This window comes from Podarcis melisellensis (genome assembly GCF_964234715.1).
Source record: "Podarcis melisellensis genome assembly, chromosome: 12".
Lineage (NCBI taxonomy): Eukaryota > Metazoa > Chordata > Lepidosauria > Squamata > Lacertidae > Podarcis > Podarcis melisellensis.
This window is the reverse complement of record NC_138544.1, coordinates 47003304-47026516: the sequence shown is the minus strand read 5'-3', so window position 1 is coordinate 47026516 and position 23213 is coordinate 47003304. Positions and strand designations below refer to the sequence as shown.

At 40.0% G+C, this 23213-nt stretch overlaps 1 protein-coding gene across 1 annotated transcript in view; it reads left to right on the top strand.

Moving 5' to 3' along the window:
* The window catches only part of DYNC2I1 (dynein 2 intermediate chain 1), a 28198-nt gene extending 5976 nt beyond the window's left edge, over positions 1-22222 (top strand). The window contains exons 5-25 of the mRNA XM_081931545.1: positions 1-266; positions 1324-1391; positions 3229-3289; positions 5099-5170; positions 5314-5388; positions 6306-6543; positions 6768-6870; positions 8086-8215; positions 9779-9890; positions 10080-10165; positions 10549-10678; positions 11301-11473; positions 13546-13708; positions 14494-14607; positions 15625-15686; positions 16867-16918; positions 17284-17344; positions 17960-18059; positions 18818-18949; positions 20538-20761; positions 21701-22222. The exon at positions 1-266 is cut by the window's left edge and continues 55 nt beyond it. Coding sequence (XP_081787671.1) covers positions 1-266; positions 1324-1391; positions 3229-3289; positions 5099-5170; positions 5314-5388; positions 6306-6543; positions 6768-6870; positions 8086-8215; positions 9779-9890; positions 10080-10165; positions 10549-10678; positions 11301-11473; positions 13546-13708; positions 14494-14607; positions 15625-15686; positions 16867-16918; positions 17284-17344; positions 17960-18059; positions 18818-18949; positions 20538-20761; positions 21701-21872 — 2594 coding nt within the window. The 3' untranslated portion in view covers positions 21873-22222. The remainder of the gene's footprint in view (positions 267-1323; positions 1392-3228; positions 3290-5098; positions 5171-5313; positions 5389-6305; positions 6544-6767; positions 6871-8085; positions 8216-9778; positions 9891-10079; positions 10166-10548; positions 10679-11300; positions 11474-13545; positions 13709-14493; positions 14608-15624; positions 15687-16866; positions 16919-17283; positions 17345-17959; positions 18060-18817; positions 18950-20537; positions 20762-21700) is intronic.
* Positions 22223-23213: the final 991 nt, after the last annotated feature.

Here is a 23213-nt window from a genome sequence, read left to right as displayed (position 1 = left end):
GTGAACACAGGAACAAGTCACACAAGGAACGGGACCCAGATAAGGAAAGAAGAAGGCACCGAGAAAAGAAAGAGCATGAGCTCTTAGCTGTAGAAGGAAAAGAGAAGTTTTTGAAATTAAGAAGTTTCACATCTGTCAGGGATGGGGAAGAAGGGCACACCTCCAGAAAACGTAAGGAGCAGTCTCACTATGAAGACAGACACCGTAGGGAGAACAGTGAAAGACAACACAGAGAAGAAAACGAAAAGAAGAAGAAAGACCACAAGGTTTGCTTTACATTGGCTTTAGCTACCTAGCAGTGCTGGCTGATATAAAATTCAGAAATTGTCAGATTTGCCTTGAGCATCGAATTTGTGTCAGAAACGAACAAGATATGCTGAGAAAATATCAAGAAACACTGTGGCTTGAAACAAAAATACTATATTATGCTTTTCCGCAATGGAAAATTATTCATTAGAAGCCAATAGTCAATAAAAGAATTGATTTGTTACGCTTTCACTGTATTTGTATGCCGTCCTTCTCTCAAAGAGTTTAGGGTGGCAGCATACATTGGATTATTCTATTTTATGCTGAAAAAGTGTGAAGTTTGCTGCTTGCAAAACATGAGATAAATTTGATGTGAGGGCCTTGTTTTTGAAGTAATCTACATTTCATTGCACAAAGTAGTGCATAGCACAAAATGTTATGTGCTCCTCTTTCATGGTACACATAAGCTTTATTTCCAGTATAGAAAATAAGTCAACTTTTCAGGAATTTTTCAAATTTAGCTAGTTCTGTACATCTGAGGTACACTTTCTCATAAGAGAAAGCAGCAGCTAAACTAATTTACAGGCTAGTCCTCCCATGTTTACTTGAAAGTAATTTTCACTAAGTAACGGTATTGTGCATATAATAACGATATTATATAGCCTTTATGTAGACTAACAGTTGCTCATCAAATGACTGTGTACTGTGTTTGCTGACCATGTTTTCCAAACATATGAGAGCCATACCAATCTGTTTTTAATCTTGAGTCCAAGCCTTGGGGACCCAAGTCAATGATAGACCTGCATGACATGTTATTTTATGGTATGCTTTATTCTTTTTTAAGGTGTGCTTTGAATACAGCCCTAATACAGGCATTGTTTGCCTAATATATGATGCCTATCCGGTGAACGCTAGCAATAGCCTTAATCATTGCTAGTTTTGTGTTCTTTAAAAACGAAGCTGTATATACTAAGAGTCATTGATATAAGAGCATGTGCACCTGTTAAGCCATATAAAGAGATACTTTGTCGTGTTGAATGCTGCAAATCATTGTATTTTGAACAATATATTTTTCAGCACCGTGAACATAAAAGCCAAGGCAAGAGCTCAAGGCATGAAGCTGAAGCAAGCCATCCACGTGAAAGGTGTGTTCTGTTTAAATACGTAAGAGTAATCCCCATTGGGCACAGTGGAGCTTAAAAAGTAAAGGGATCCCTGACCATTAGGTCCAGTCATGACCGACTCTGGGGTTGCGGTGCTCATCTCGCTTTATTGGCCGAGGGAGCCGGCGTACAGCTTCTGGGTCATGTGGCCAGCTTCTGGTGAACCGGAGCAGCACACGGAAACGCCGTTTACCTTCCCACCAGAGCGGTACCTATTTATCTACTTGCACTTTGAAGTGCTTTCGAACTGCTAGGTTGGCAGGAGCAGGGACCGAGCAATGGGAGCTCACCCCATCGTGGGGATTCGAACCACCGACCTTCTGAATGGCAAGTCCTAGGCTCTGTGGTTTAACCCACAGTGGAGCTTACTTCTGAATAAATACAGTGGACCCTCTGCATATGAACTTAATTTGTACCCCAAAAAGTCCACAATATGAGGCGCCACTTCTGCGCACGCATGTGGCACAATAGAGCGCTTCTGCACATGCGCGCATGGCGAAACCCAGAAGTATATACTTCCGGGTTTGCTGCGATCGCAACCTGGAAGTTACGTTACCCGAAGGTAACGTAACCCGAGGGTCCACTGTATGTATAGGTTTCCAGCTTTGCAGACTGCTTACCCATCTCTTTCCACAAGTTAGTGCAACATGGGTGTTTTGCTCACTTGTGTCCTGCCTTCCTCCTTTTGATTAATTTTCCAGGGGATGAGGGGCCTGAAAAATATATTTAAGGCAGTAATCCTGTATACATTTTTCTGGGAGTAAGCCTCCGGCAATTCAGTCACACTTACTTTGAAGTAGACACATATAGGATTGCACTGTAAAACTCCTAAAATAGCCAACATACATATTTTGGAAGCATCATTGCATATTTTTTATACGGTGCTTTATAGATTTGAGGGAAATATTTTCAGTTGCTAGGCACCAGCTTCTTGGTAATTTATTTATTTGCTTAGACATTTTGTGATTGTGTTGGATATGTTTTCCAGCCTGACAAAAAGCTATCTGACTTCTTTTTGATATCTTTTTGATTCCCTGGGGTCCCTGTTTCAAACAAATTAAAGCCTGCCACGGGGTTACATGCTGCCTCTTCTTCTCCTTTCCTTTTGAACTGCTTAGCTCTATTCTTGGGATAAGAGCAAGTGCTGCTGGCATCTCTTTGTTAAGCTTGGATAGGTCTTTATATTTAACATAGTGAGAAACTGCTTTATGCGAATTCTGCAATGAAATGACGGTCTTGGCCATGAGCATTGGGAGATATCTTTTAGTTATTTAGAGTGGGGAAGATTTAAGTTTTATTTCATGAGTTGTAGGATTGTTTTAGAAATCCATTCTTTAAAAACTTGATGAAATGCCATTCACATTTTCTGCTTACTGTAAGTGAGAGCTGATCCAAAATTCGAAAGCTGCCAAACCTCTGTAAGCAAGGATCTTGTTTGATTTTCTGCCATCAGAAATATATGGATACTTTGGAAAGGACAGGGTGAACTCCACAGTATGTCTATTGTTCCTCAATATATTCTCTCATCAAAAGTAAATTCTGTGTTGGAGAGACATTACAAAGGGACAAGGCATTGTTATGAAAAGTAGTTCAGTGCTGTTCTTATAGAGGTTCACAGATCTTACTATGCGAGAAAGTCACATGTTACAGTGTAAGTGGGAAAAGATTCAACATAAATCACTTATCATTACCCCCTCCCCCCACACAGCTTATTTGAACAGGTGTAAAGCAGTTCTGAGACCTTGTTTTCCACAGAAATAGTGTTTGCTCGGTAGGGACTCCATTTAATTCTGTGTTTGTTGTTTTTTCCTCATTATAGTGGTACAAAAGAAAAAGTAAAGAGCCATGTCAAGAGTGAAAAAGATGCTACAAAACGAGAAGTAAGTGGTTTTAATTTGAGTGTTCTAATGCAAGAATATTGTAGGAATTAGTAATAAACCAAAGGAACAAGAACCTAAAATTTAGTGAAGAGTTACAAAGGGGGACTCCTAATATAAGGCACAGCCTCACCATGTCAATCTGAATAGGAGAATTAAGTATATACTTGTTTTTCTTCACTTTCAACTAATGGGATTGGAAGGTGTTTATCTTTATTTGAATTGTGCTTATGCTAAACGTCTCTTCTATATTGTTGAAAGTTTGCACCCAGTTCTAGGGCTTGGCCTTCTGCATGCTTACATATAAATGAGTTCTACTGAGCTCAGTCGGCTTTTGCATAAAATTTCAACCTTTTGGCACTATCCTATGCATGTCAACTCAGAAGATCCATTAAGTTCAGTGGGACTTACTCCCACAGTAGCTATGTATAGGATTGCAGCCTTAGACACATTTACATGCATCATGCACAAAACGTATTGTTAGAAACTTCTCATGCTTTCTCTCTGCCTGGAGAATTTTAAAATACTCACGATTATTTATGAACGTAGACAAAAAAAATCTAAAAATGATGTAGTATCTGACTGACTGCAGTTTTTTAGTCTTTTAGTCAGGGGCTGAGTGTTCCAGAGTGCACACCCAATGAAGACATAAAATAAAGTTTAAAAGAAAAAAATACTACAGCCTTTCACACACTTCATATAGATTACTCAGCACTATACAGGTCACAGCATATTAGAAAGTAGGAGGTACATCATGGGAGTGACATATTGGTAGAGCAACTTCCAGAAGGGTAGTTGTCTTATGTTTGTTACCTTAAATACAAAAAAAGTGTGTCTTGTTGCATCTTGAATGTTTAATTGTGGCATAAGTTTGCCAACTTCAGACAAAGTTGGCAAACTTATGCCACAATCAAAATGTTGACCTTGGACATGGCGAGAAAACAAAGTCGTAAATAAATATAATCAAGGAATATATTTAGCATGCGTGTTTCTAGTGTCTGGTATAAGCAAGTTATAATATCACACACTACAAGGGATGAAAACCCCACAAGAACAGCTAGCCAATATGAACTGGAATAGAAATAATTTTGCCGCTGATCCTAAATAAGATAACCTTCATTTGAAAACAGGAGACAAAAGAGAGAATGCATATTTTTAATGCCTGTAGTTGAGTATCTCCTTTGTAGCATCTCTGAGGGTATAGCTGTATATCAAGTAGTAGTTGCTCTGTTGTGGGGGTTTATCTATGGCTAACCCAGTAGGAGGGAGAGTTTTCAAAATAGGCAAGGGTAGCACTCTGTGAAGAGTTTTGTCACACCTTGAATATGAACAAATGTACTCTAGTGTAAGGTTTTGTGAAGTAGAAATCACTTTATCAGAATATTTCATAGCCTTCATAAATGTATTCATCTTTGATCAGCAAGCCTTATTCCCCAGTCCTAAATACATTGGCATGTAAAGCAGAACAGGGCCTTTTTCCAAAGCTTTGGAACTTCCAATGGGCAGGTATAATCTGTCCTCCTTTTTCTCATGTTCCCATGGCAAGTAAAATCTACCTGGCTTCTGAGCTGGTGTTCTAAGATCAGTATTTTCAGCTTTTTGGTGTAGTCAGGATTTGGGGTGGGAGTTGTTCTACAGATAAAATACATATAAAATACAGTGAGGCTTTTCTAAGACTGAGATATTAACATGTGCAGAAGGGTAGCCTTGGAAGTTGAAAGCATAATATAAGAACTATGGTGTATTATTAGAACTCCCTGCCACATTTCAATGCTTATCTCTTATGAGTTGTTTTATCTATTGATATGTTAGCGCCACAAAAGTAACAACCTGTCAGCTGTGGAATCCCATCGGCAAAGGCTATCAAATGAAGAAAGTGGCAATGTAAGAGCTGCATATTATTACGTTCATTTTTTAAGGAGCACAGCAGTGCCAGTTAAATCTCACTTGTGAAATAAATTCCATTAATGTTTTCATTTGTACAGTTATATTGTGATTTAATTCAGTTGTTTGCATTTTCTTGCTAGAAACCAAATAAGGACACACCTTATCCAGATGCAGATTATGATAATGATTCTGTGAACTATGAAGATGATTTTGAAGTGAGTGCAAAGGAGTATTTTTTGAAGAAGGTAGCGGTATCAAATAAATGTAGCTGATCCACAAGCAGTAGGAATATTGCAATGACTTCACAGCGACTTAATTCTTTAAATATATCATGGGGAGATGCTTTGGGGAGGGGGGGGGAATACAGTCGTGCTTTGGTTTTCGAACAGCTTAGTTCTCGAACGTTTTGGCTCCTGAACGCCACAAACCCAGAAGTGACTGTTCCGGTTTGCAAACTATTTTTGGAAGCCAAACGTCCAACTGGGCTTCTGCAGCTTCCAGTTGGCTGCAGGAGCTTCCTGCAGCCATTCAGAAACTGTCCTTTGGTTTCCAAACGTTTTGGAAGTAGAACAGACTTCCAGAATGGATTCCATTCGACTTCCAAGGTTCAACTGTACTGTCAGCTACTGTCATAGAAAAATAGAAAGGAAGGAAGTTGCCTTTTACTGAGTCAGCAAACCATTAGTGTTATTGTTATTTATCACCTGCCTTTCATACTAATGTTCCAGGGCGGGTTACAAAAATTAAAACACAATTTAAAAAATAGTTTAAACAACTTACAATCACAGATACTGGGACTTTCTCTGCTACTGAACTATGACCCACACCCAGAGGCTCTTTTCCTTCATGTCTCAAGGAGGCCTGCATGTTTTTTGTACAGAACTCCACCCAAAGGAGCTTGTTTCTTTAAAGCAAATTTTGCAATTACTTCTGCTTATACTGTTCATTAAATGTCATTCTTAGTAATGGATCATGAACCACCACCATTTTAAAAGAAAATCTGCAATGGCAAGAGGAAGCTTGAAAGCTTTTAGGGTTGCAGAATTGGCAGTGGAGATTGCTGAGCAATACCATTGGTATGGGATTTTCATTTGTGCTTTAAGAAAAGTAACTGCTACTGTTCTTATTGAAGGATTATGAAGATGATTTTGACGACATAGATGATGAGGATGAGGATGAAGGTGGAGCTACCCAAGAGCAAGAAAAGGAAGAAAGAGAAACAAAAGAAAAAGTAAGAAAAATTCCAGTAGCCAAGAGCGCAGAAGTAGAAGCAATTCAAAAAGCTATTAATGCTGAAAATGAAAAGATTGAGACCTTCCTCCCAAAGCAGAGAGAGAATCCAAAAGGAAGGGAAAAGGAACTGAAAATAGGTATGTGACTAGGCATTTACTTTCGGTTAGCAGTCATAAGAGTGACCCATTGTAGACAAATTTGTTGCACTCATTGTACAGTGTAAGGTTATTTCCTGTGGTTTTAATTGCAACGAAAGGTGAAGTAGGCAAGCTTGTTGTTCTTTTTGACCATTGCAGGCTTCATCCATGGAGTCATCTGCTTGCATTTTAAAGATTTCATGAATATACTTACTATCTTGCAGAAAGGCAAGAGTCACCCGCTCGAAGTCCTGTTTCTGGAAAGTTCATTGATTTCCAAACTGCCAAACAGCGGCAAAGTATCAGAAAGATTGCCAGTGAGCAGAAGTAGGTGGTATTAAAATATATCATTGCATGTAACTTTTGCAAGATGGCTTGCATGTAAACTTCCAATAGGTTTTTTTTTAATGTTACAAGTGTTGTACGCCTAACAAAGTGCAATAAAGTATTTTTGTGAGCAATTCATATGTACTAGGTCTAAATTGTTTGAATGTGCCACAATCCTATAGGGATAGAAATCGGTTCATATTTGCATGATTCTAGAACAGCAGCCTATCTGTGGAGGTGCCAGAGAAGACAGAAAAGTCTTTCTGGCCTTTCCTGATGTCTCTCTTGACTGGGCTCAGACTCTGTGATGTAGTAATCTTAGCCAATGCCAATTTATAATGGACAAAAAACTATTTTGTCCCTAAACTGCTCCATCTATCCCCAGTAAGCAACAAAGCTATGTTTCCCTTAATTAAGAAAGCTGATGATTTCCACTCTTGACCAAAGACAAGTTCTACTTCAAAGTTGGGCTAGTGCAGGAAAATGAGGGGGGGAATTGTGTCCTTATTACTTTTCTAGTTTAGCAGTCTGGTGATCACATTCCAAAATAGTCTGCTCAGTTTCCTTCCTGGGGAAAAAATGTATAGATAACTAGTTTCATCTTAGTTTTTATTCAGGAAGATTGTTAAATCGGTTTTTTATTTGTTTTGTTTTTCTTGGTTGTAAATCGTTTTTGGTGGGAAGATATATAGATTTAATAAACCTAAACCAGGAGTATTCTCTGTCACCTAATATTATTGTTTAACATATACTTAGAGTCAACGTACATGTTGCATTTAAAACCTAAGGTATTTTAAGTGTAAACCTAAAAGCATAGAATATGAATGCTATAAATATGCGTTTGCAAAAACATGTATTGTGCAGATACACGTCAGGCAGCTGTGATTTGCTGCAGGTCCCTGTTGATCTTACATTTGGTGACAAACCTGTGTTGCTCCCTGTGTAATGTCTGAAAGAGCCCTTAGTGTCAACAGCATGCTATGTGCAGTAAAGTATACAGAAATAAAACGGCTCCTACCCAGGAGGCATTCAATTGCGTTAATTTCATTCTCCTTAAAGTGCACTGGACATAAAACCATTCCTTCAAATTATGTGCCTTGACTTTGAACTCTTTGCTCTTCCCTCTAGGAGTGAGACTATTTCTAGACCTTATAGTACATGTCACTATATTTAGTTCTTACTAGCCATTTTGCTTTCTTGTGACGTGTTTTCAAGGAAACGTAGCATTGAACTGCTCCGACTTATTGACCTGGACTTTTCAGTCACCTTCTGTTTGCTGGATTTGCCTCCAGTGAATGAATATGACATGTATATCCGGAACTTCGGGAAAATAAATACCAAGCAGGTACACCGCACATCATATTCATTCTGACTGCTCTCATTTCTCGTTCGCTTGATTTCCTGTTCCCTCTCATCCCTTCTTCCTTTTCTGGTGTGTTTTTAGCCTACAGACAGGAACTATGTTATTTTTATTTATTTGTAAGCCATTCTGGGAGCTTTCCTGGCTTAAAGGGTGGTATAAATGTTTTGATTAAATAAATACAACATTTTCAGTACTGACAATGCCCCAAAACATTCATTATTTTCTGATAATGAAGTTGGCAATGGGGTATATGTTTCTAACGCAAGAGAAATCTATTACGTTTGCCATTGCTAGTACTTTTAAAGCCAAGAGTTACAGCCATAAGAATTTTCACACTAGGGCAAACTAGAAAAAAGTTAGATACTTAGTAGGTCTCATCCAGATGAAATCAGTTAGAACTTAGGTCTTCACTGTGTTCTTGGTGTTAATGAATAACAGAGCAATCCTAAATATAGGATGGCAGCATAATTTATGCTAGGATAAATCATGCCAGTGTAATTTATCCTCTATTCCAAACTCCATTCAGGAGTGAGGCTGCTGCCAGCTGAACCAACCTGAACCTAGCAGATGGAAAACAAGCCTTTAAAATAAGAGTTTGACTTGCACCACTCTTTTTGCCAGTGTAAGTTCCATTGGGTTGCCAAGTCACATGACTGAGCTGAAAGAGGTTTGGAGTACAGTGGTACCTTAGGTTACAGATGCTTCAGGTTACAGACTCCGCTAAGCCAGAAATAGTACCTCGGGTTAAAAACTTTGCTTCAGGATGAGAACAGAAATCGTGCGGCGGCAGCAGGAGGCCCCATTAGCTAAAGTGGTACCTCAGGTTAAGAACAGTTTCAGGTTACGAACGGAGCTTCAGAACGAATTACGTTCTTAACCTGAGGTACCACTGTGGGTGCAAGTTTCTCTTTGTCCCATCACACCCCTTTTGGGGGACTTCTGCTGGCTTAAATTCCACCATATGAACCCGTGGATGAGGGAGTTTCGCTGTCCCATCCAGGAAAGTCCAAGATCCACCTATTCCAAACTCACTTGTCTGATGCACACAGACACACCCCTCCCTTTGGGTGCCTTGACTGCGTCTTCCAGGCCAGGAATATTTGGATGCTGCTATCCATTATTGTGAGTAATAGGGTTCCTTGCTAGTCAGCAGCTTCCATTTTGTACCCCCAGAGAATATACTGCTAAGTCAACAGAACAGACCTTCCAGTTCATTTATTTTATTCCTAGGGGACCAAATGCATAGTTCATGTTTCCATGGGATTCAGCAAGATTAATGTGCCCATCTCTTCTTGATTCCGAACAACTACTTTTTAAACTCAGTACTATAGGCAGTCATGTTCAAAGATTTTATCTTACACATCCAAAGGAAAAAAGAAACGTATTTTCTTTATACCATGAACTAGATGATAATGCAACTTTGTACAGTACCTTGAATTTTTCATGAGGTGCAAAGTATTTTGGGATACAGCAGATGGGTATTTCAAGTGGCTCACAGCTGCAGGTGCTCAGAGTGAATGGGATATTTTCATATTTCTACTTTAGGCCTATGTACAGTGGAATGAAGATAACCTGGACAGGGATGTTCAGACTGACGAAATAGAGACTCAAGAAAAATGGACCCAACATCCTGGAGAAACTGCCGTTGTGTCTGGAGGTGATTATTATTTAGATATGTAGAGGTGTTAAAATGTAATATAATTCAAGAACACGTGAAGAGAAACCTCACTATGTATCTCTTATTATCAAGTGGTCATTTCCTATTGGCTTTAGCAGCACAAAATGTAAAAGCAGTTTGGAACTTTCTGGGTAATGTACTATCATCTTTCCTTGGGTCTCATTTCAGGTCCAAAAAGCAGCAGTGATGTTTCTTCCCTTACCCCAAAGATTGATTCCCAGAGATTGGCAAGTTTTCTGAGATCCGCTTGTCAGGTATATATATTACTTTTTCTATTCATGGTTACAATAATAATTAGCAGTAACCACAGTCTGGAGCTTAATATATTCCTTACATAGACAAGAGACAGAATGATCACTTGTGTTTCCGCTCACCTGGTTTTCATTCTATGGGATGGTTTTCCTTAATCAAGAAGGAATGAGTACCCAAGGAGAGACAAACTCCTCTATAACAGCTCCGCAAATTCAGTTTTTCTGCTTGTCTTGAAAACTACCCCACAAAACTTTCCCACCATCTTCTAAGTCATTGAAGTGAGGTAAAAGCAGTTTGAGCCAGCAGACTACTTAGCAGGTTATTAACACTGAAGGAAAGACTAGATTTCCCCCCACATTTCTAACAAATACTATTTTTTTAAAAGGTAATTGAAGTTCTGCTTGAGGAAGATCAAGTAGCAACGCAGCCCCGGCGGAATCTGAGATCACGACCATCCAGTCTGTCTATTAGTGACAGGTGCTTCCAGTTAAACACCAATCTTCCTTTCTTGAATGGTAAGACACTTTTTGCTCTTCATCTTGTAGTGGGGCACCAGAAACTCCTATTCTTTTGCAGACGTGTCTCGATCTTTTGCCTGTGACTGATACATCGTCAAAGTCATGATGTTGAGCAGTTTATAGAAGAACCTTGTTCAGAGGCAGTATGCCAGATCCCAGGAACGGGGCATCATTGTTTTGTTCCCTGCTTGTGAATTTCCAGCATTATCTAGCCGGCTGCTGTTGGGAACGGAATTGTAGATGCAGCGAGACAATCCTTACATTCTTCTGATCCATCTGCAGCACTCTGCAAAGTTAAATTCAACTAATTTGAATACAGAAGCATGCCTGTTAGTTTGCCTAGATACGCAGAACGCACAAGTTTTACATAGCAGCAGCTTTTGTCTTGCAGACTGAGGGCTAAAGTAGATAGGATAAGGGAGAACCATGATTAGACACCCTAATTGCTTAATCAAATCAGTACCTCTCAAGTGCTTCTGTTTAAACCAAAATCAGACACTACCCTTCTTGCTTTTAACTAAAAAGCGAAACGTTGGGAGATCTAATCACAAGTCTCTGTGTAGTTGAGCCATAATAGATTTTTAAAATGTCATCTGTGATTTTTGGTTTCCCCCACTAGGTCGAAGGGTATCCTGTTTGCACATCTCACAGGGTCAGAGGCAAGCTCTGCTTTCTGTTCATGGGTTTCCTGAGAAGTCAAATGACTTACCACTGGACAGCGAATACATCATTTGTGTGTGGAATGTCTGGCAACCTTCTAGTCCTCAGAAATTGCTGTTTTGTGAATCTCAGGTATGCTTTAACAATATGCCATTGTCTAATGCACTAGCACCCACCTCTTTGTACAGTGGTACCTCAGGTTAAGTACTTAATTCATTCCGGAGGTCCATTCTTAACCTGAAGCTGTTCTTAACCTGAAGCACCACTTTAGCTAATGGGGCCTCCTGCTGCTGTTGTGCCGCCGGAGCCCGATTTCTGTTCTTATCCTGAAGCAAAGTTCTTAACCTGAAGCACTATTTCTGGGTTAGTGGAGTGTGTAACCTGATGCGTATGTAACCTGAAGCGTCTGTAACCCGAGGTACCACTGTATATGATCTAATCTAATTGTTGCCCGCAGACCCACATCAGCCACAACCGCACCCAAGACTCCTGTCTTACCTTTCGCTTCTAGTACTGCCACCTTCCCTGCTTTCTACTTTCATCACAAAAGAGAAGGGAAGAGAAAGAAACAAGGAAAAACTCTCTCCAGGTTACCAGAGTATTGTAGATTAAGTGGAAGGCTGTTATAACAGGATTTTTCATCAAATGCACACTAATAATATTTTAATATCTACAAAGCAGTTTGGGACTGCTAATCTAAAAATTGCATTAATTTCATATCCATGGTATGTTGTCCATTTCTGCCTCGCTATATGACAAATCTTGATAGAGAGATTGACCTGGTGTCCCTACCAGGTAGCCAAACCACCACACACACCCCAAGTTCAGGTTCAACTGCAACTGAAATTGTTCCAGTTTGATTCAGTTCAGACCAATAAAGGTTCAGTAACTGGGTCACAACGTGTGGGTCGACTGGCTCAGTTCTGATTAAGTCAAATATTAGAAATAAAATCTTTTAATTCAACTCAGCAGCAGCATATTATTTAATTCCCACCTATAGAGACTGGCTGAGTACTGCAGCATGGGGAAGGCACTCTGTTATGCGCAAGAACAATATCCTCTCTTCTTTCCTTCTTCCAGCAGCCTGTTTTATCTTTAAAATTTGCTACAGTGGTTTCTGTCTCAATGAGGAAGCTTACACCCACCTCAGCTCCCACACACCCTCTTACATTTTGCCCTCTATCGGATTTTTCCTAGAGCATGCCTGTGCATTTAGACAGTCATGGGCTAAACCCAGAACAGCTGTTGCTCAGGGAAAGAAAAGTCTCAACTCGAAGATTTGACACACAAAAATTCTTGTTTTCTATGGGAACAAATGTGCATTGGGAATTTTTCGGATGCCGCTAAAGAGAGTGATCTAATTTGTTTAACTTGTTTGTTTTACATGTATTTTGTAAACAAAGCAAAATATATGTTAAAACTACCAAGCTCACGTAATAGTCATTTGTATTTGGCATCTGTTTTAATGAACTTCTGAAACAGAGTTTTCCAAGGGGAAATAAAGCACTGAAAAATTTCCACCCCACATCATTTAGAGACATTCCTGTTCAGGTGCTATAAAAGCTTTCAGACAGTAGTTCATTTTCTATTTTTGTTCGGGGGGTGGGTGGGTTTCATTCCTTTATGTTCTGTTTGATTCCATAGTGTACTGCATGTGAAAAACTGATTACTTTGTGTCATATTTTATCAAATTTGTATACAGTGGTACCTTGGGTCTCAATTGTCTCAGAAGTCGAATGTTTCAGTTTTTGAATGCTGAAAACCTGGTTTTCGAACACTTTTTGGAAGTTGAACGTGCCACGTAGCTTCCGTTTTGAGTTTTTCATAAGTAAATTCTTCCGGAAATGCATGCTTCGGTTTTCAAACTTTACGGAAGTTGAGCAGTCTTCCAGAATGGTTTACATTCGAAAACCAAGATGCCACTGTACTGCCCTTCTTCTACAAATTTCAGATCAGTTCACAACATTAAAGTGTAAGATTAAGGGTTCAAGACTATACCCCCCCCCAATCATTGCATTACATTAAAACTATTTATATTATATCATTGGAATGGTGCTAATGTCAAATGTGTTCCACGTAGGCAAAACGAAATTTATAATTTCTCTTCCCTTCCATTAAGTTGGACTCCCATCAAACCAAAACACATTCAGTATAACTATATTTCCCTCATTTGTAATTCCGGGATGTTTTCTCTTGCCATATAGGTGACATGCTGCTGCTTTAGTCCTAGTAAGGCTACTTTAGTGTTTGCTGGAACAATCGATGGTTCAGTGCTGGTATGGGATCTCAGAGAAGACTCAAGGTTGCACCACTGCATGAAGGTCAATGAAACAGATTGGACATTTCGATCTCCAACGTTTTCTACCGGTTGGTCAACATCCCTTGAATGATATCATCACATCTGTTGCAACCTGAGTGGCCAGGACCATGATATATGAACAAGCACAGTTCATATATATGAAGTTGTTCCAATTCCATTTTGGGTATCTCTCCCCCCCGCCACTCCATGCAAAAGATGTGTAAAAAGATAAGTCAAAGGCTGAACCCATGTAATTAAAGTTGATGAAAAGAAGATCAGTGAAGTAGTATCAATCTTTCTTTTTTCTTTTTTTCCTTTTGCTAGAATATATACCAAGCCTGGCATGTTTCAGAGGTTATTAGCAATACTTCCAACAAAGTTTAATTGTTTTTTAATTAATGCTTTTTCTATGTTTTCAGCGGTTCTAATTTTTATATGTAAGCTGCCCTGTCAGGGGGAAAAAGGCGGAGTATAAATAAATAATGTAGTAAATCTAAATGTTATTCTTAGTTTGACATGTTTGCCATTTTACCACTCAAGTGGCTTGTATGATAACTTATGATTAATATTAGAGAGTTTAGAGTTAATTCTGCTCCCTGTATCTTCTGAGGAAAAGCACCCCAGCTTGAAATGCAATGGGCGTGGTGCTTTCAGTATAATAGGGTTAACACTTAGTGAAGTTTTTAACATCATATGCAGTAATGTAAACATGTATTAAAGAGAACAGAGACCTTATTTGAAATTTGGTTTTTTTAGCACTTTTGTTTCCACACCAGTTTAGCAGTCACTACAGTCCTGAAACGGGGGTTGGTTGGATGGGTAGACTTACTGTTTGCTTATTTCTCAACTATAGATGGAGTATTTGCCTCAGTAAACCACACATGTTCTGTGCTGACAGTCGAACCTGTCTCGACATCTGTCTTCAAGGAGCAGAATTGTGGTCTTTCCTACCTCTCATCTCAGGAAGGTACGTAGACTGCTGCTCTCCAGAAATTTGACAAATATTCTTTGGAAATACAGGTTGTGCCCGCAGTTGTCATTGTTCTGGAATTCCTTGCCTATAAACATTTCTGTAGTTCAGAAGCCATGGTTGGTTTAGCCAAAGTATGGCTTGTTTGAACATCCTAACTCAGTCTAGCAGACAAATAACCTTGGTTTATTTTCTGGGATCAAACCATGCTGTTAACTAATTCCATGGAAGCAAGAAGCTCACAGGTGGTGTCCAATCAGTAGTCTACATCAAACAGCATGGTTTGCTAAAGGTCTCTCATTATTTTGTAGTCTTTGGCTTCTGTAAAGCTGGGGAGCCACAGGTACTGTAGGAGAGCCATCTTCTGAGTCAGAGCATGGCAACAGAGTTGTCCTCTGATGGGAAGAGCCCTGAAGATGGCACTGCACGTTCTTTCTTCTACTCACCACAGTGAAGTCGCATGAACCGTTCCACAGTCATCTGCCAGGCATTGCAAGGTCCTCATTTCGTGGGTCATGGCAGATGTGAAACCATAGTTTATTGCTGGCTTTTGAACTGCGGCTTATCTTTACTACGTTTTGGCATTATGAATGAACCCAACAGCCTTGCTTAATTGTGGTTTATTTGACCATCCCAGCTACTTGGCAAACTAAGAGAGACGGGCAGTTAGAAAACAAGCCAAGCATTAGAGACACAAGCCCTGGCTGGTCATGATTCTGCTGCTGAGTTTCACAGCACGGTTTGTTTTATTCTGTATGTTTTATGGCATGGTGATATTTTAAATTGTTTCTATCAGCTGGCTTGAGGAACCTTGATGGGTGGAAAGGCAGCATATTAATTTAACAAACAAAGAAGTGAACATTATTGGCTCAGTGTTGAGGATAAAATTTTAGCATGTTAGTATCTCTGTTAATGCCTATCTTATGGGGGTCAAATTTAAGTGGGCAAAATAATGTATGATCACCCATAGCGCCTGCAAATCTATAATTACTGAGTTATCATTTTTCCTTGCAGAAATGTTAGGACTTTCATTTCAGATTGCCTCTATGGATGAAAATGGGACTCTCAGTCTGTGGGTGAGTTGGAACTTTTCCATAGCTATTACTCACTTGTTGCTCAGGCATATAGCTTTTTTGTGCAACTTTGGCTGTTTTTGAGAGAGACCTTACACAAACATTAAAGATGTTATTGCTTGGAAAATGCAGTTTCCCTTTCCTGCTAATTAGGGCATCCTGTTGTGAATCCTGTTTGTAAGTATCATGAGCATCTTTTTGGTTGGTTCCTATTAAAACTAATAATAACCTTTTTTAAAGAATTACTCTGCTTTTAGATCTAGATTGCTCAAGAATGCTCCATACAGTAGTGCTCTCCCCTGCTACTACCACTGTCATGCTTTCCTGTTTGTAAAGTTGTCGCAAAATTTATTTCTGAGGAAGACCACTCTTCCGTTGTACATCTGGAGCATTTATGTATTATTTTAAAGATCTGTTTCACTCATATTCCACAGCAGTATAAAGCACAGCCAATAACCTTTCACTACGCTGTGGGTTAAACCACAGAGCCTAGGACTTGCCAATCAGAAGGTCGGCGGTTCAAATCCCCGCGACGGGGTGAGCTCCCGTTGCTCGGTCCCTGCTCCTGCCAACCTAGCAGTTCGAAAGCACATCAAAGTGCAAGTAGATAAATAGGTACTGCTCCAGCGGGAAGGTAAACGGCGTTTCCGTGCGCTGCTCTGGTTCGCCAGAAGTGGCTTAGTCATGCTGGCCACATGACCCGGAAGCTGTACGCCGGCTCCCTCGGCCAATAAAGCGAGATGAGCACAACCCCAGAGTCGGTCACGACTGGACCTAATGGTCAGGGGTCCCTTTACCTTTACCTTACTAAGCTTTGGATGATATTGTATGCTTTCATTTGTGAATTTTAGTGTGGTAGGGATGCCTAATTGCACATTATAGGCAAGATTTAACATAGATTTTAAGAGAATGATCCATTTAGGCAAGAAAGCCCACAACCAAATTTTAGGAAAGGAGAAGCTGGTCTTAGGGTATATTGTTTGGAGAATGCCTGCAAAGCAAACTTTGTTTTGAATAAGCAGCAAGTCAAGGAATAAGAACTAAGGTAGTACAGTTTTAAATCTAGTAAACTGCAGGGTAGGCAAAGTCTTAGTGAGAACATACGGAAAGCTGAAATATGTTTCAGAATGTTTGCGATGATACCTCCTCTTTTTTCTTGATTTTTTTTTTTGCCACTTTTTAGGTAGTAGTTGAACTTCAAAAGGGGGATCTGGCAGGCTCACAAAGTGATTTAGGTAAGTGAAACTCCTCAGTGAAGCTGCTGTTTATCGAAGGGAAGGAAGACAAAGTCAGACACTGAGAAAAGGATTGTTGGTCATCACAAAAGCTTGGGATTGTTCTGGGCAGGCAGCCAACAGTGGAATTGCATGCAATACTTACATGAAGCATTAAAATAATGGATCTGTATACCTAGAGTCATTCTAGGTGGTATCCTCTATCTACCAACTTTCCTTTGTAGAAAAATCTTGGACCTTGGAATACATGTTGGTCTGCAATTTCCATAAAGCACCAAAGCAGTGCTATTATTATTATTATTATTATTATTATTATTATTATTATTATTATTATTATTATTACAGTTCAGTTTTATTACTTACAGGCTTAATTCCAGGGGGCAAAATAAAACTGGTCCACAGCTCTACAGTTCAGCTGAATTGCAGGTAAAGATATGACACATTTCTTGAAGTTATTGTTCTATATAGCCAAGCATAATTCTTTGTTATAATCTGTGTTTTTCAATCTGAATCACTCAGTACTTTTGAAAACGCTCAGTTGCTGGAGGTTTGCATTGTCCTCTCAAAGTGTAAAAGCCATTTAGGCTTCATATGTGCTTTTATACAGCTGCAGCTGTGGATGTGGTTGCTATTTCTACCACATCCTGAGGGCAGGCCAAGCATTATGCTGCTGTTAGTGAAAAATCGTTTGGGAGAAGGATCCTCCCTCTAACAGTGGACTACGCTGGTGAGTGCCGACAGGATTGTAGCCAAAATGGGGACACTAAGAAACATGAGGGGGAGGTATCAGCACGCTTGAGGGAACCCCAAGATTTACAGCAAAACAAACATTTTGAGAAAAGCTCCAAAAAATACAGCTCACTGAGGGCTAAACATGTTCAGTATCCACACAGTACTGATTGCCTGTTTGGGGAGGGGGCAGAAATTGGGGAGAAGAATGGAATGAAATGTCTTAGAAAAGGGTATGAGACAGTGAATAAGAGCACTCTACACTGCAACATTTCTACAATATATAAATTTATCCATTTGACATTTCCCCAGATTTTATTCAAGGGATACTGTGCTCACGAAGGTACCTCAGACACTGAATATTAAATTTCTGCCTTCAAATCCCAATCATTTTGTTGTCGGAACAGACGTTGTGAGTAATATTCTCTACTTCTATTTCACTATTGCCTCCTTTTCTCTCCTGAATGTTGTCCATGATCCATCTGCATTTGTTAACATTTTAATGGCGACATCTTTAAATGCATGCACTTTCGGGTTCTTATTACAAATTGCTACATTTTAAATTCTAAATAAAGCTAACAGCTCTCTGTAAAGTGCTTTTCATGGATTTTTTTTGGTATTAAATTGATTTATTTAATATGCATACAAAACAATAATTTACATACCTTACAGACAAACAAGCAGAAAGGAAAGAAAACAAAACAAAAAGCAAAAAAATAGGGATAAAGGAAAATTACAAAAAATAGGTGGATGATAATACACCCTGGTGACTTCCCTCCACCAGTGCTCATCATCTTTAATTCTTTACCATTCTTGTTTACATTGCAATTCATGTATCACTATGTTACTTGTTTTATTAAACTATTATATTATCTAAAACAACTTTACAAAACTAGTCTAAACATATCAGCATGCTATCTTTAGAGCAATGTTTCCTCATATATTCTTCAAACCATATCCACTGTGATCTTAGTTTCTGACTTGTTTGATATCTTATTGCTGCAGTTAATTTCACCCATTCAATAAATTCAGCTAATTTATATATTGAGTCCTCTTTTCTGGGTATATAATTTCCTTTCCAGTTTTTTTTTGCAAGAAGTAGCCTAGCTGGGTTGTTTCATTTAACGTAGCAGAAATAAGAGATCCCCCACCCTTTTTTTTAATTTGCAGGCTATAGTGAGCCATGGCACAAGGCATGAACTAAGAATACCTCCCCGGTGGTTCAAACCACAGCAGGGGGCGCCGAGATCAACCAGAATCAATGCAATTGACTTCTCTCCTTTTGGAAAGCCAATCTTTTTGGTATGGATGCCCATTTTCATTTCTTGGCTGGAGCTTATCCGGGCTGCTTAATAGAGCTAAACGGGAAAATGGGTGTATCCTATAGTGGAGCAGTCTTTGCTTTCTGTAAAGAGTTTTGCAAGTAGCATCAAAATTGCTCAACCCCCTAGCTCTGGCAACACTGGCAGCGTGACTCAGATTTCAGTCTGTTCTGTCATGAGGTAACAATAATAGTGTCTTGTAATTCTTCGTACAACTACAAACAGATGAACGTCAAGTGTAAGAACACACACAGTTACCTTTGTTTACATAAACTTGTAGCCAGACCATAACCATGTAGAGAAAGGGCCATGAACGTGCAGCGTGACTGTAATAGCTAGACGGAGTGAAATTATACAGTTGGTCAGGCTCTAAATAAGCACTTAAATTTACTCAAGGTGTTGATTGAACGTGCCCAGTGAAATGTTCTGCTTTGAAAATTAGACCCCTATGCCATGTTGCAAACTGCTTTTATGACTTTCCTTAGTTTCCAAAAAGGTTTGCTGTGCAGTATGGGCCTAGGCCGGGCCTGCTATGACTCGCAAGGCCCCTTGGGCACACAGGAGAGGGTTGTGCAGGCTTCTGGATTCAGATTATATGTTATAGCAATATTGGCCTGATTCAGACTGTATTGTTTTGAATCTGGGAAAGAGCAGTGGGGTTGAGTGCTCCTCCTTCACCTTCCTCTTACCACGTGCTGGCTTCAGTATAACAATTCTGGCTTAGATTAAGCCAGAGCCACCCATTATGTCCCAAACTGGGGAAATCTGGCTTAACGTCAGTTAACAAACTGGGAAAAGAAGCTCAGGATGCTTTACGAAGCCTGGAACAATAATTTCAACAGGGCCACTGTGTATATGACCTGTACAAGCAGCCTCCGATTTGTGCAGGGATTGCATTCTGCGCAACGGTGGAACACAAATAAGCGCACTCTGACGCGTTGTGCCTGCTTTTCCAGCCACTTCCGGGTTGCCTCCTGTTAGGTGTCTATTGGACATTCGTAAATCAGTTGTTGCCTGAATACGTAATTACCAAAACTCACTTGGCAGGGGAAAGAAATTTTGACCTGCCCCCACAAGTTAATTTTTGTGAATATTGACAGTGGAAAATGCTGCATTGCTTCTCCAATATTTGGGTGCAGGGAATGACGCTCCCCAACCTGGCCTGTTAGCCTGAAACCAGTTCCGTCAGAGATTATTCACAAAAAGTTCAGTCTCTTTTCCTTGGCGCTAAGGCACAAGGGAGCTGGCCTGTTAATCACACAGCATGGTACTGTGTGATATATATTGCCACCGCAAGAACCAACGCACAGAACAATTTCTAATGTCAGCCTTACCTTTTATTACCAGGGATGCTTGTGGCAATGCAAGCAATAAGGCAGCAGCAGGCGGACAGGAGGGAGAGCATTGGAGTTTGCCACTTATGTGCAGCTATTTGTGGGCAGTTATTACATGCTGCGGGTGAGTGGCAAACTGTGTGTGGGTCCCTTTAGAGTTGGTTGTACGTTCTAATCAGTAAGAGGATTATTTGTGCCAGCGAACCGCTACGGTTTTTGTCTTTATGTTTTCAGGTGGGATGTTCAGACGGCAGCATAAGATTGCACCAAATGACTTCTGAGCTTCCGCTTATGCAGTGGAACAACAGCACAAGCGGGCAGCCTATCATTTCTTTGCAGTGGGCTCTGACCAGACCAGCCGTTTTCTTTGTTTTGGATGCTATGTCTGTCGTTTACATTTGGGACCTGCTGGAAAATGACTTGGCTCCCGTAGCCAAGCAGCCTATCTGGTCCGATAAGTAAGTCCATACGTAGCACGGTGTTTTAGCGATAGTCATGCAAGCTTGGTACAAGCAACCGCTGTTCCCTTGCTATAAACTCCAATCTTCATGAGCTTTACGCTTCCTTAACCCATGTGAAGATTACGATCATGGTCCAGGTAATCGCCACATTTGGGGTCAGGAAGGAAATCCCCCCCCCCCACATTTCCCTCTCTGTTCCCTCTGGTGAATAATTTCCAAGCTTTAAGGTAGTTGACAGGGCTTCAGGAGGAACAGAGGGATTTTGATGTAGCCGGAGGAGTCAAACGGCCTCAGTCCAGTATACCTGAAGGATCGTCTCCACCCCCATCATTCTGCCCGGACACTGAGGTCCAGTGCCGAGGGCCTTCTGGCGGTTCCCTCACTGCAAAAAGCCAAGTTACAGGGAAACCAGGCAGAGGGCCTTCTCGGTGGTGGCACCCGCCCTGTGGAACGCCCTCCCAACAGATGTCAAAGAAGAAAAAACTACCAGACTTTTAGAAGACATCTGAAGGCGGCCCTGTTTAGGGAAGCTTTTAATGTTTAATAGATTATTGTATTTCAATATTCTGTTGGAAGCTGCCCAGAGTGGCTGGGTATAATAATAATAATAATAATAATAATAATAATAATAATAATAATAATAAATTAATTAAATGGCCATGGCTTTGAGTCTCTCCTCTCCTGATGTTGAAGCAGCAGGGTGGTTGGGCGTGGAGACAGCTCTTGGAGGTGGGAGTGGGGAGAAGCTGGTGCAAATGTGGGGAGGGGGCCCTTGCTGTGTCCCTCAGATGAAGCCACATGGAATGGCAGCTTGTGGAGGCCATTTTGGACAGGAAGCAGGAAGAGCCGAATGACAGTTGGTCCTAGCCAGGCGAATGGAGGGGGATTTACTTTTTCACCTTTCTCTCCCTCTCTTCCTCCCTATTTTCCCCTCAGGGTTATAACTATGGCTGTACTGGGCGAGCCTGAAAAACCCAGCGGTCTCCTGGGGATTGCCCTGGCCAAAGAATCTGGAACAATAGACATAAAGTACGTAAAGAAGAAGTGGGCACTACCTCAGCCAGAGGAATCTGAGAAATTAAACTTGCTTCTGCAGCAGGCCTTGTAAAAAGAAAGAAAGACATGCCTTTCTGTGAATACACACATATGACAGCCATTTGATTTTAGATGTATTTGTTAATATTTGGGTTTTAGCTTGAGTAAAATACATGATTTCATATTTTTTCATTCATCTTTGTAAATAGTATTTATATATTTTTAAAGTATCGACACAGTATTTGAACCTGAGATAGAGAATATTTTTATCAAACATAAAACAGAACAAATATTCATGATATTTTATGCAAAGGGGAGATATAAATTGTATTTATATTTAATTCCAAAAATGTATTTACTTAGTATATGCTATGCATTGCAATTGTTTATAGATATTTTAGAATAAAACAACATGCAGTCCTATGAAGTTTGGGTATCTGCTTTATATATTTATCATTCATGTGAAATAAAGAGCATTAATTTGCTACAAAACATTTAATAATGTTGGGTTGGAGCCCATGGAATTAATACAGTGTTTGGTTTCTTCAGACACCTGTTACATGTTAAGAGCCTGCTTCTGGTGTGGCCGTGGGACATTATAGAATCGGGGACAACTCTTCATTGTCAGCTATGGTGCAAGCCTCTTTGTTGTTTTTGCTGCAACAGTTTTAACACAATAACCTGCTCTCCCTGTGAATTATATACAAATATTTAGCATTCAAACAGTCTTGTCCACAAGAGGGCACCAAACCATTATTAGTAAATATGGGTATTTATGCAAAATACATTTGGGACAAAGAAGAGATTATTGTTATATTTAAATAATACAGCATTAACCCATAGAATGTCACTGTAATGCACACATCTCTGGTTCCCTCAGTATTTTCCCCCCTTCTCGGTTACTCGCATATATTTCAGGGAATCAGGTTTAGAAGGGTTTTCAAAATCATTAGGTTGGATCCAATTTAAGTTAAATAAGTGGAACCTAAATACAACTAAGCCTCATATTATATACCTTTACCTGGGAGTAAGTCCTACTGGTAAGTCCTACTGAATTCAGCATGGCTTACTTCTTTTAATTATTATTTATTCCTAGTCCTTCACCCTGAGGTCTCAAGACAAGTTGCAGCAGTGTAGAATGAAATATTATAAGCAGTTTACAACAAATTTCAATCACAATTACAGTGGTCGTGAAAATAAACATCTCAAGTGTCCAAGGCCAGGGTGAAAAGGTGTGTCTTTGGCAGACGAGGAAAACACAAGCGTGAGCATCTCTTATCGGGCCCACAAACAAACTGGCAACCAGTGTAGCTGTTTTAAAGGGGAGGGGGTTGTATGAATTCTAAATGGAGAGCCAGCCAGTATTCTGGCTGCTGCATTTTGGACCAGTTGGAATTTCCAAGTCTCTTTCAAG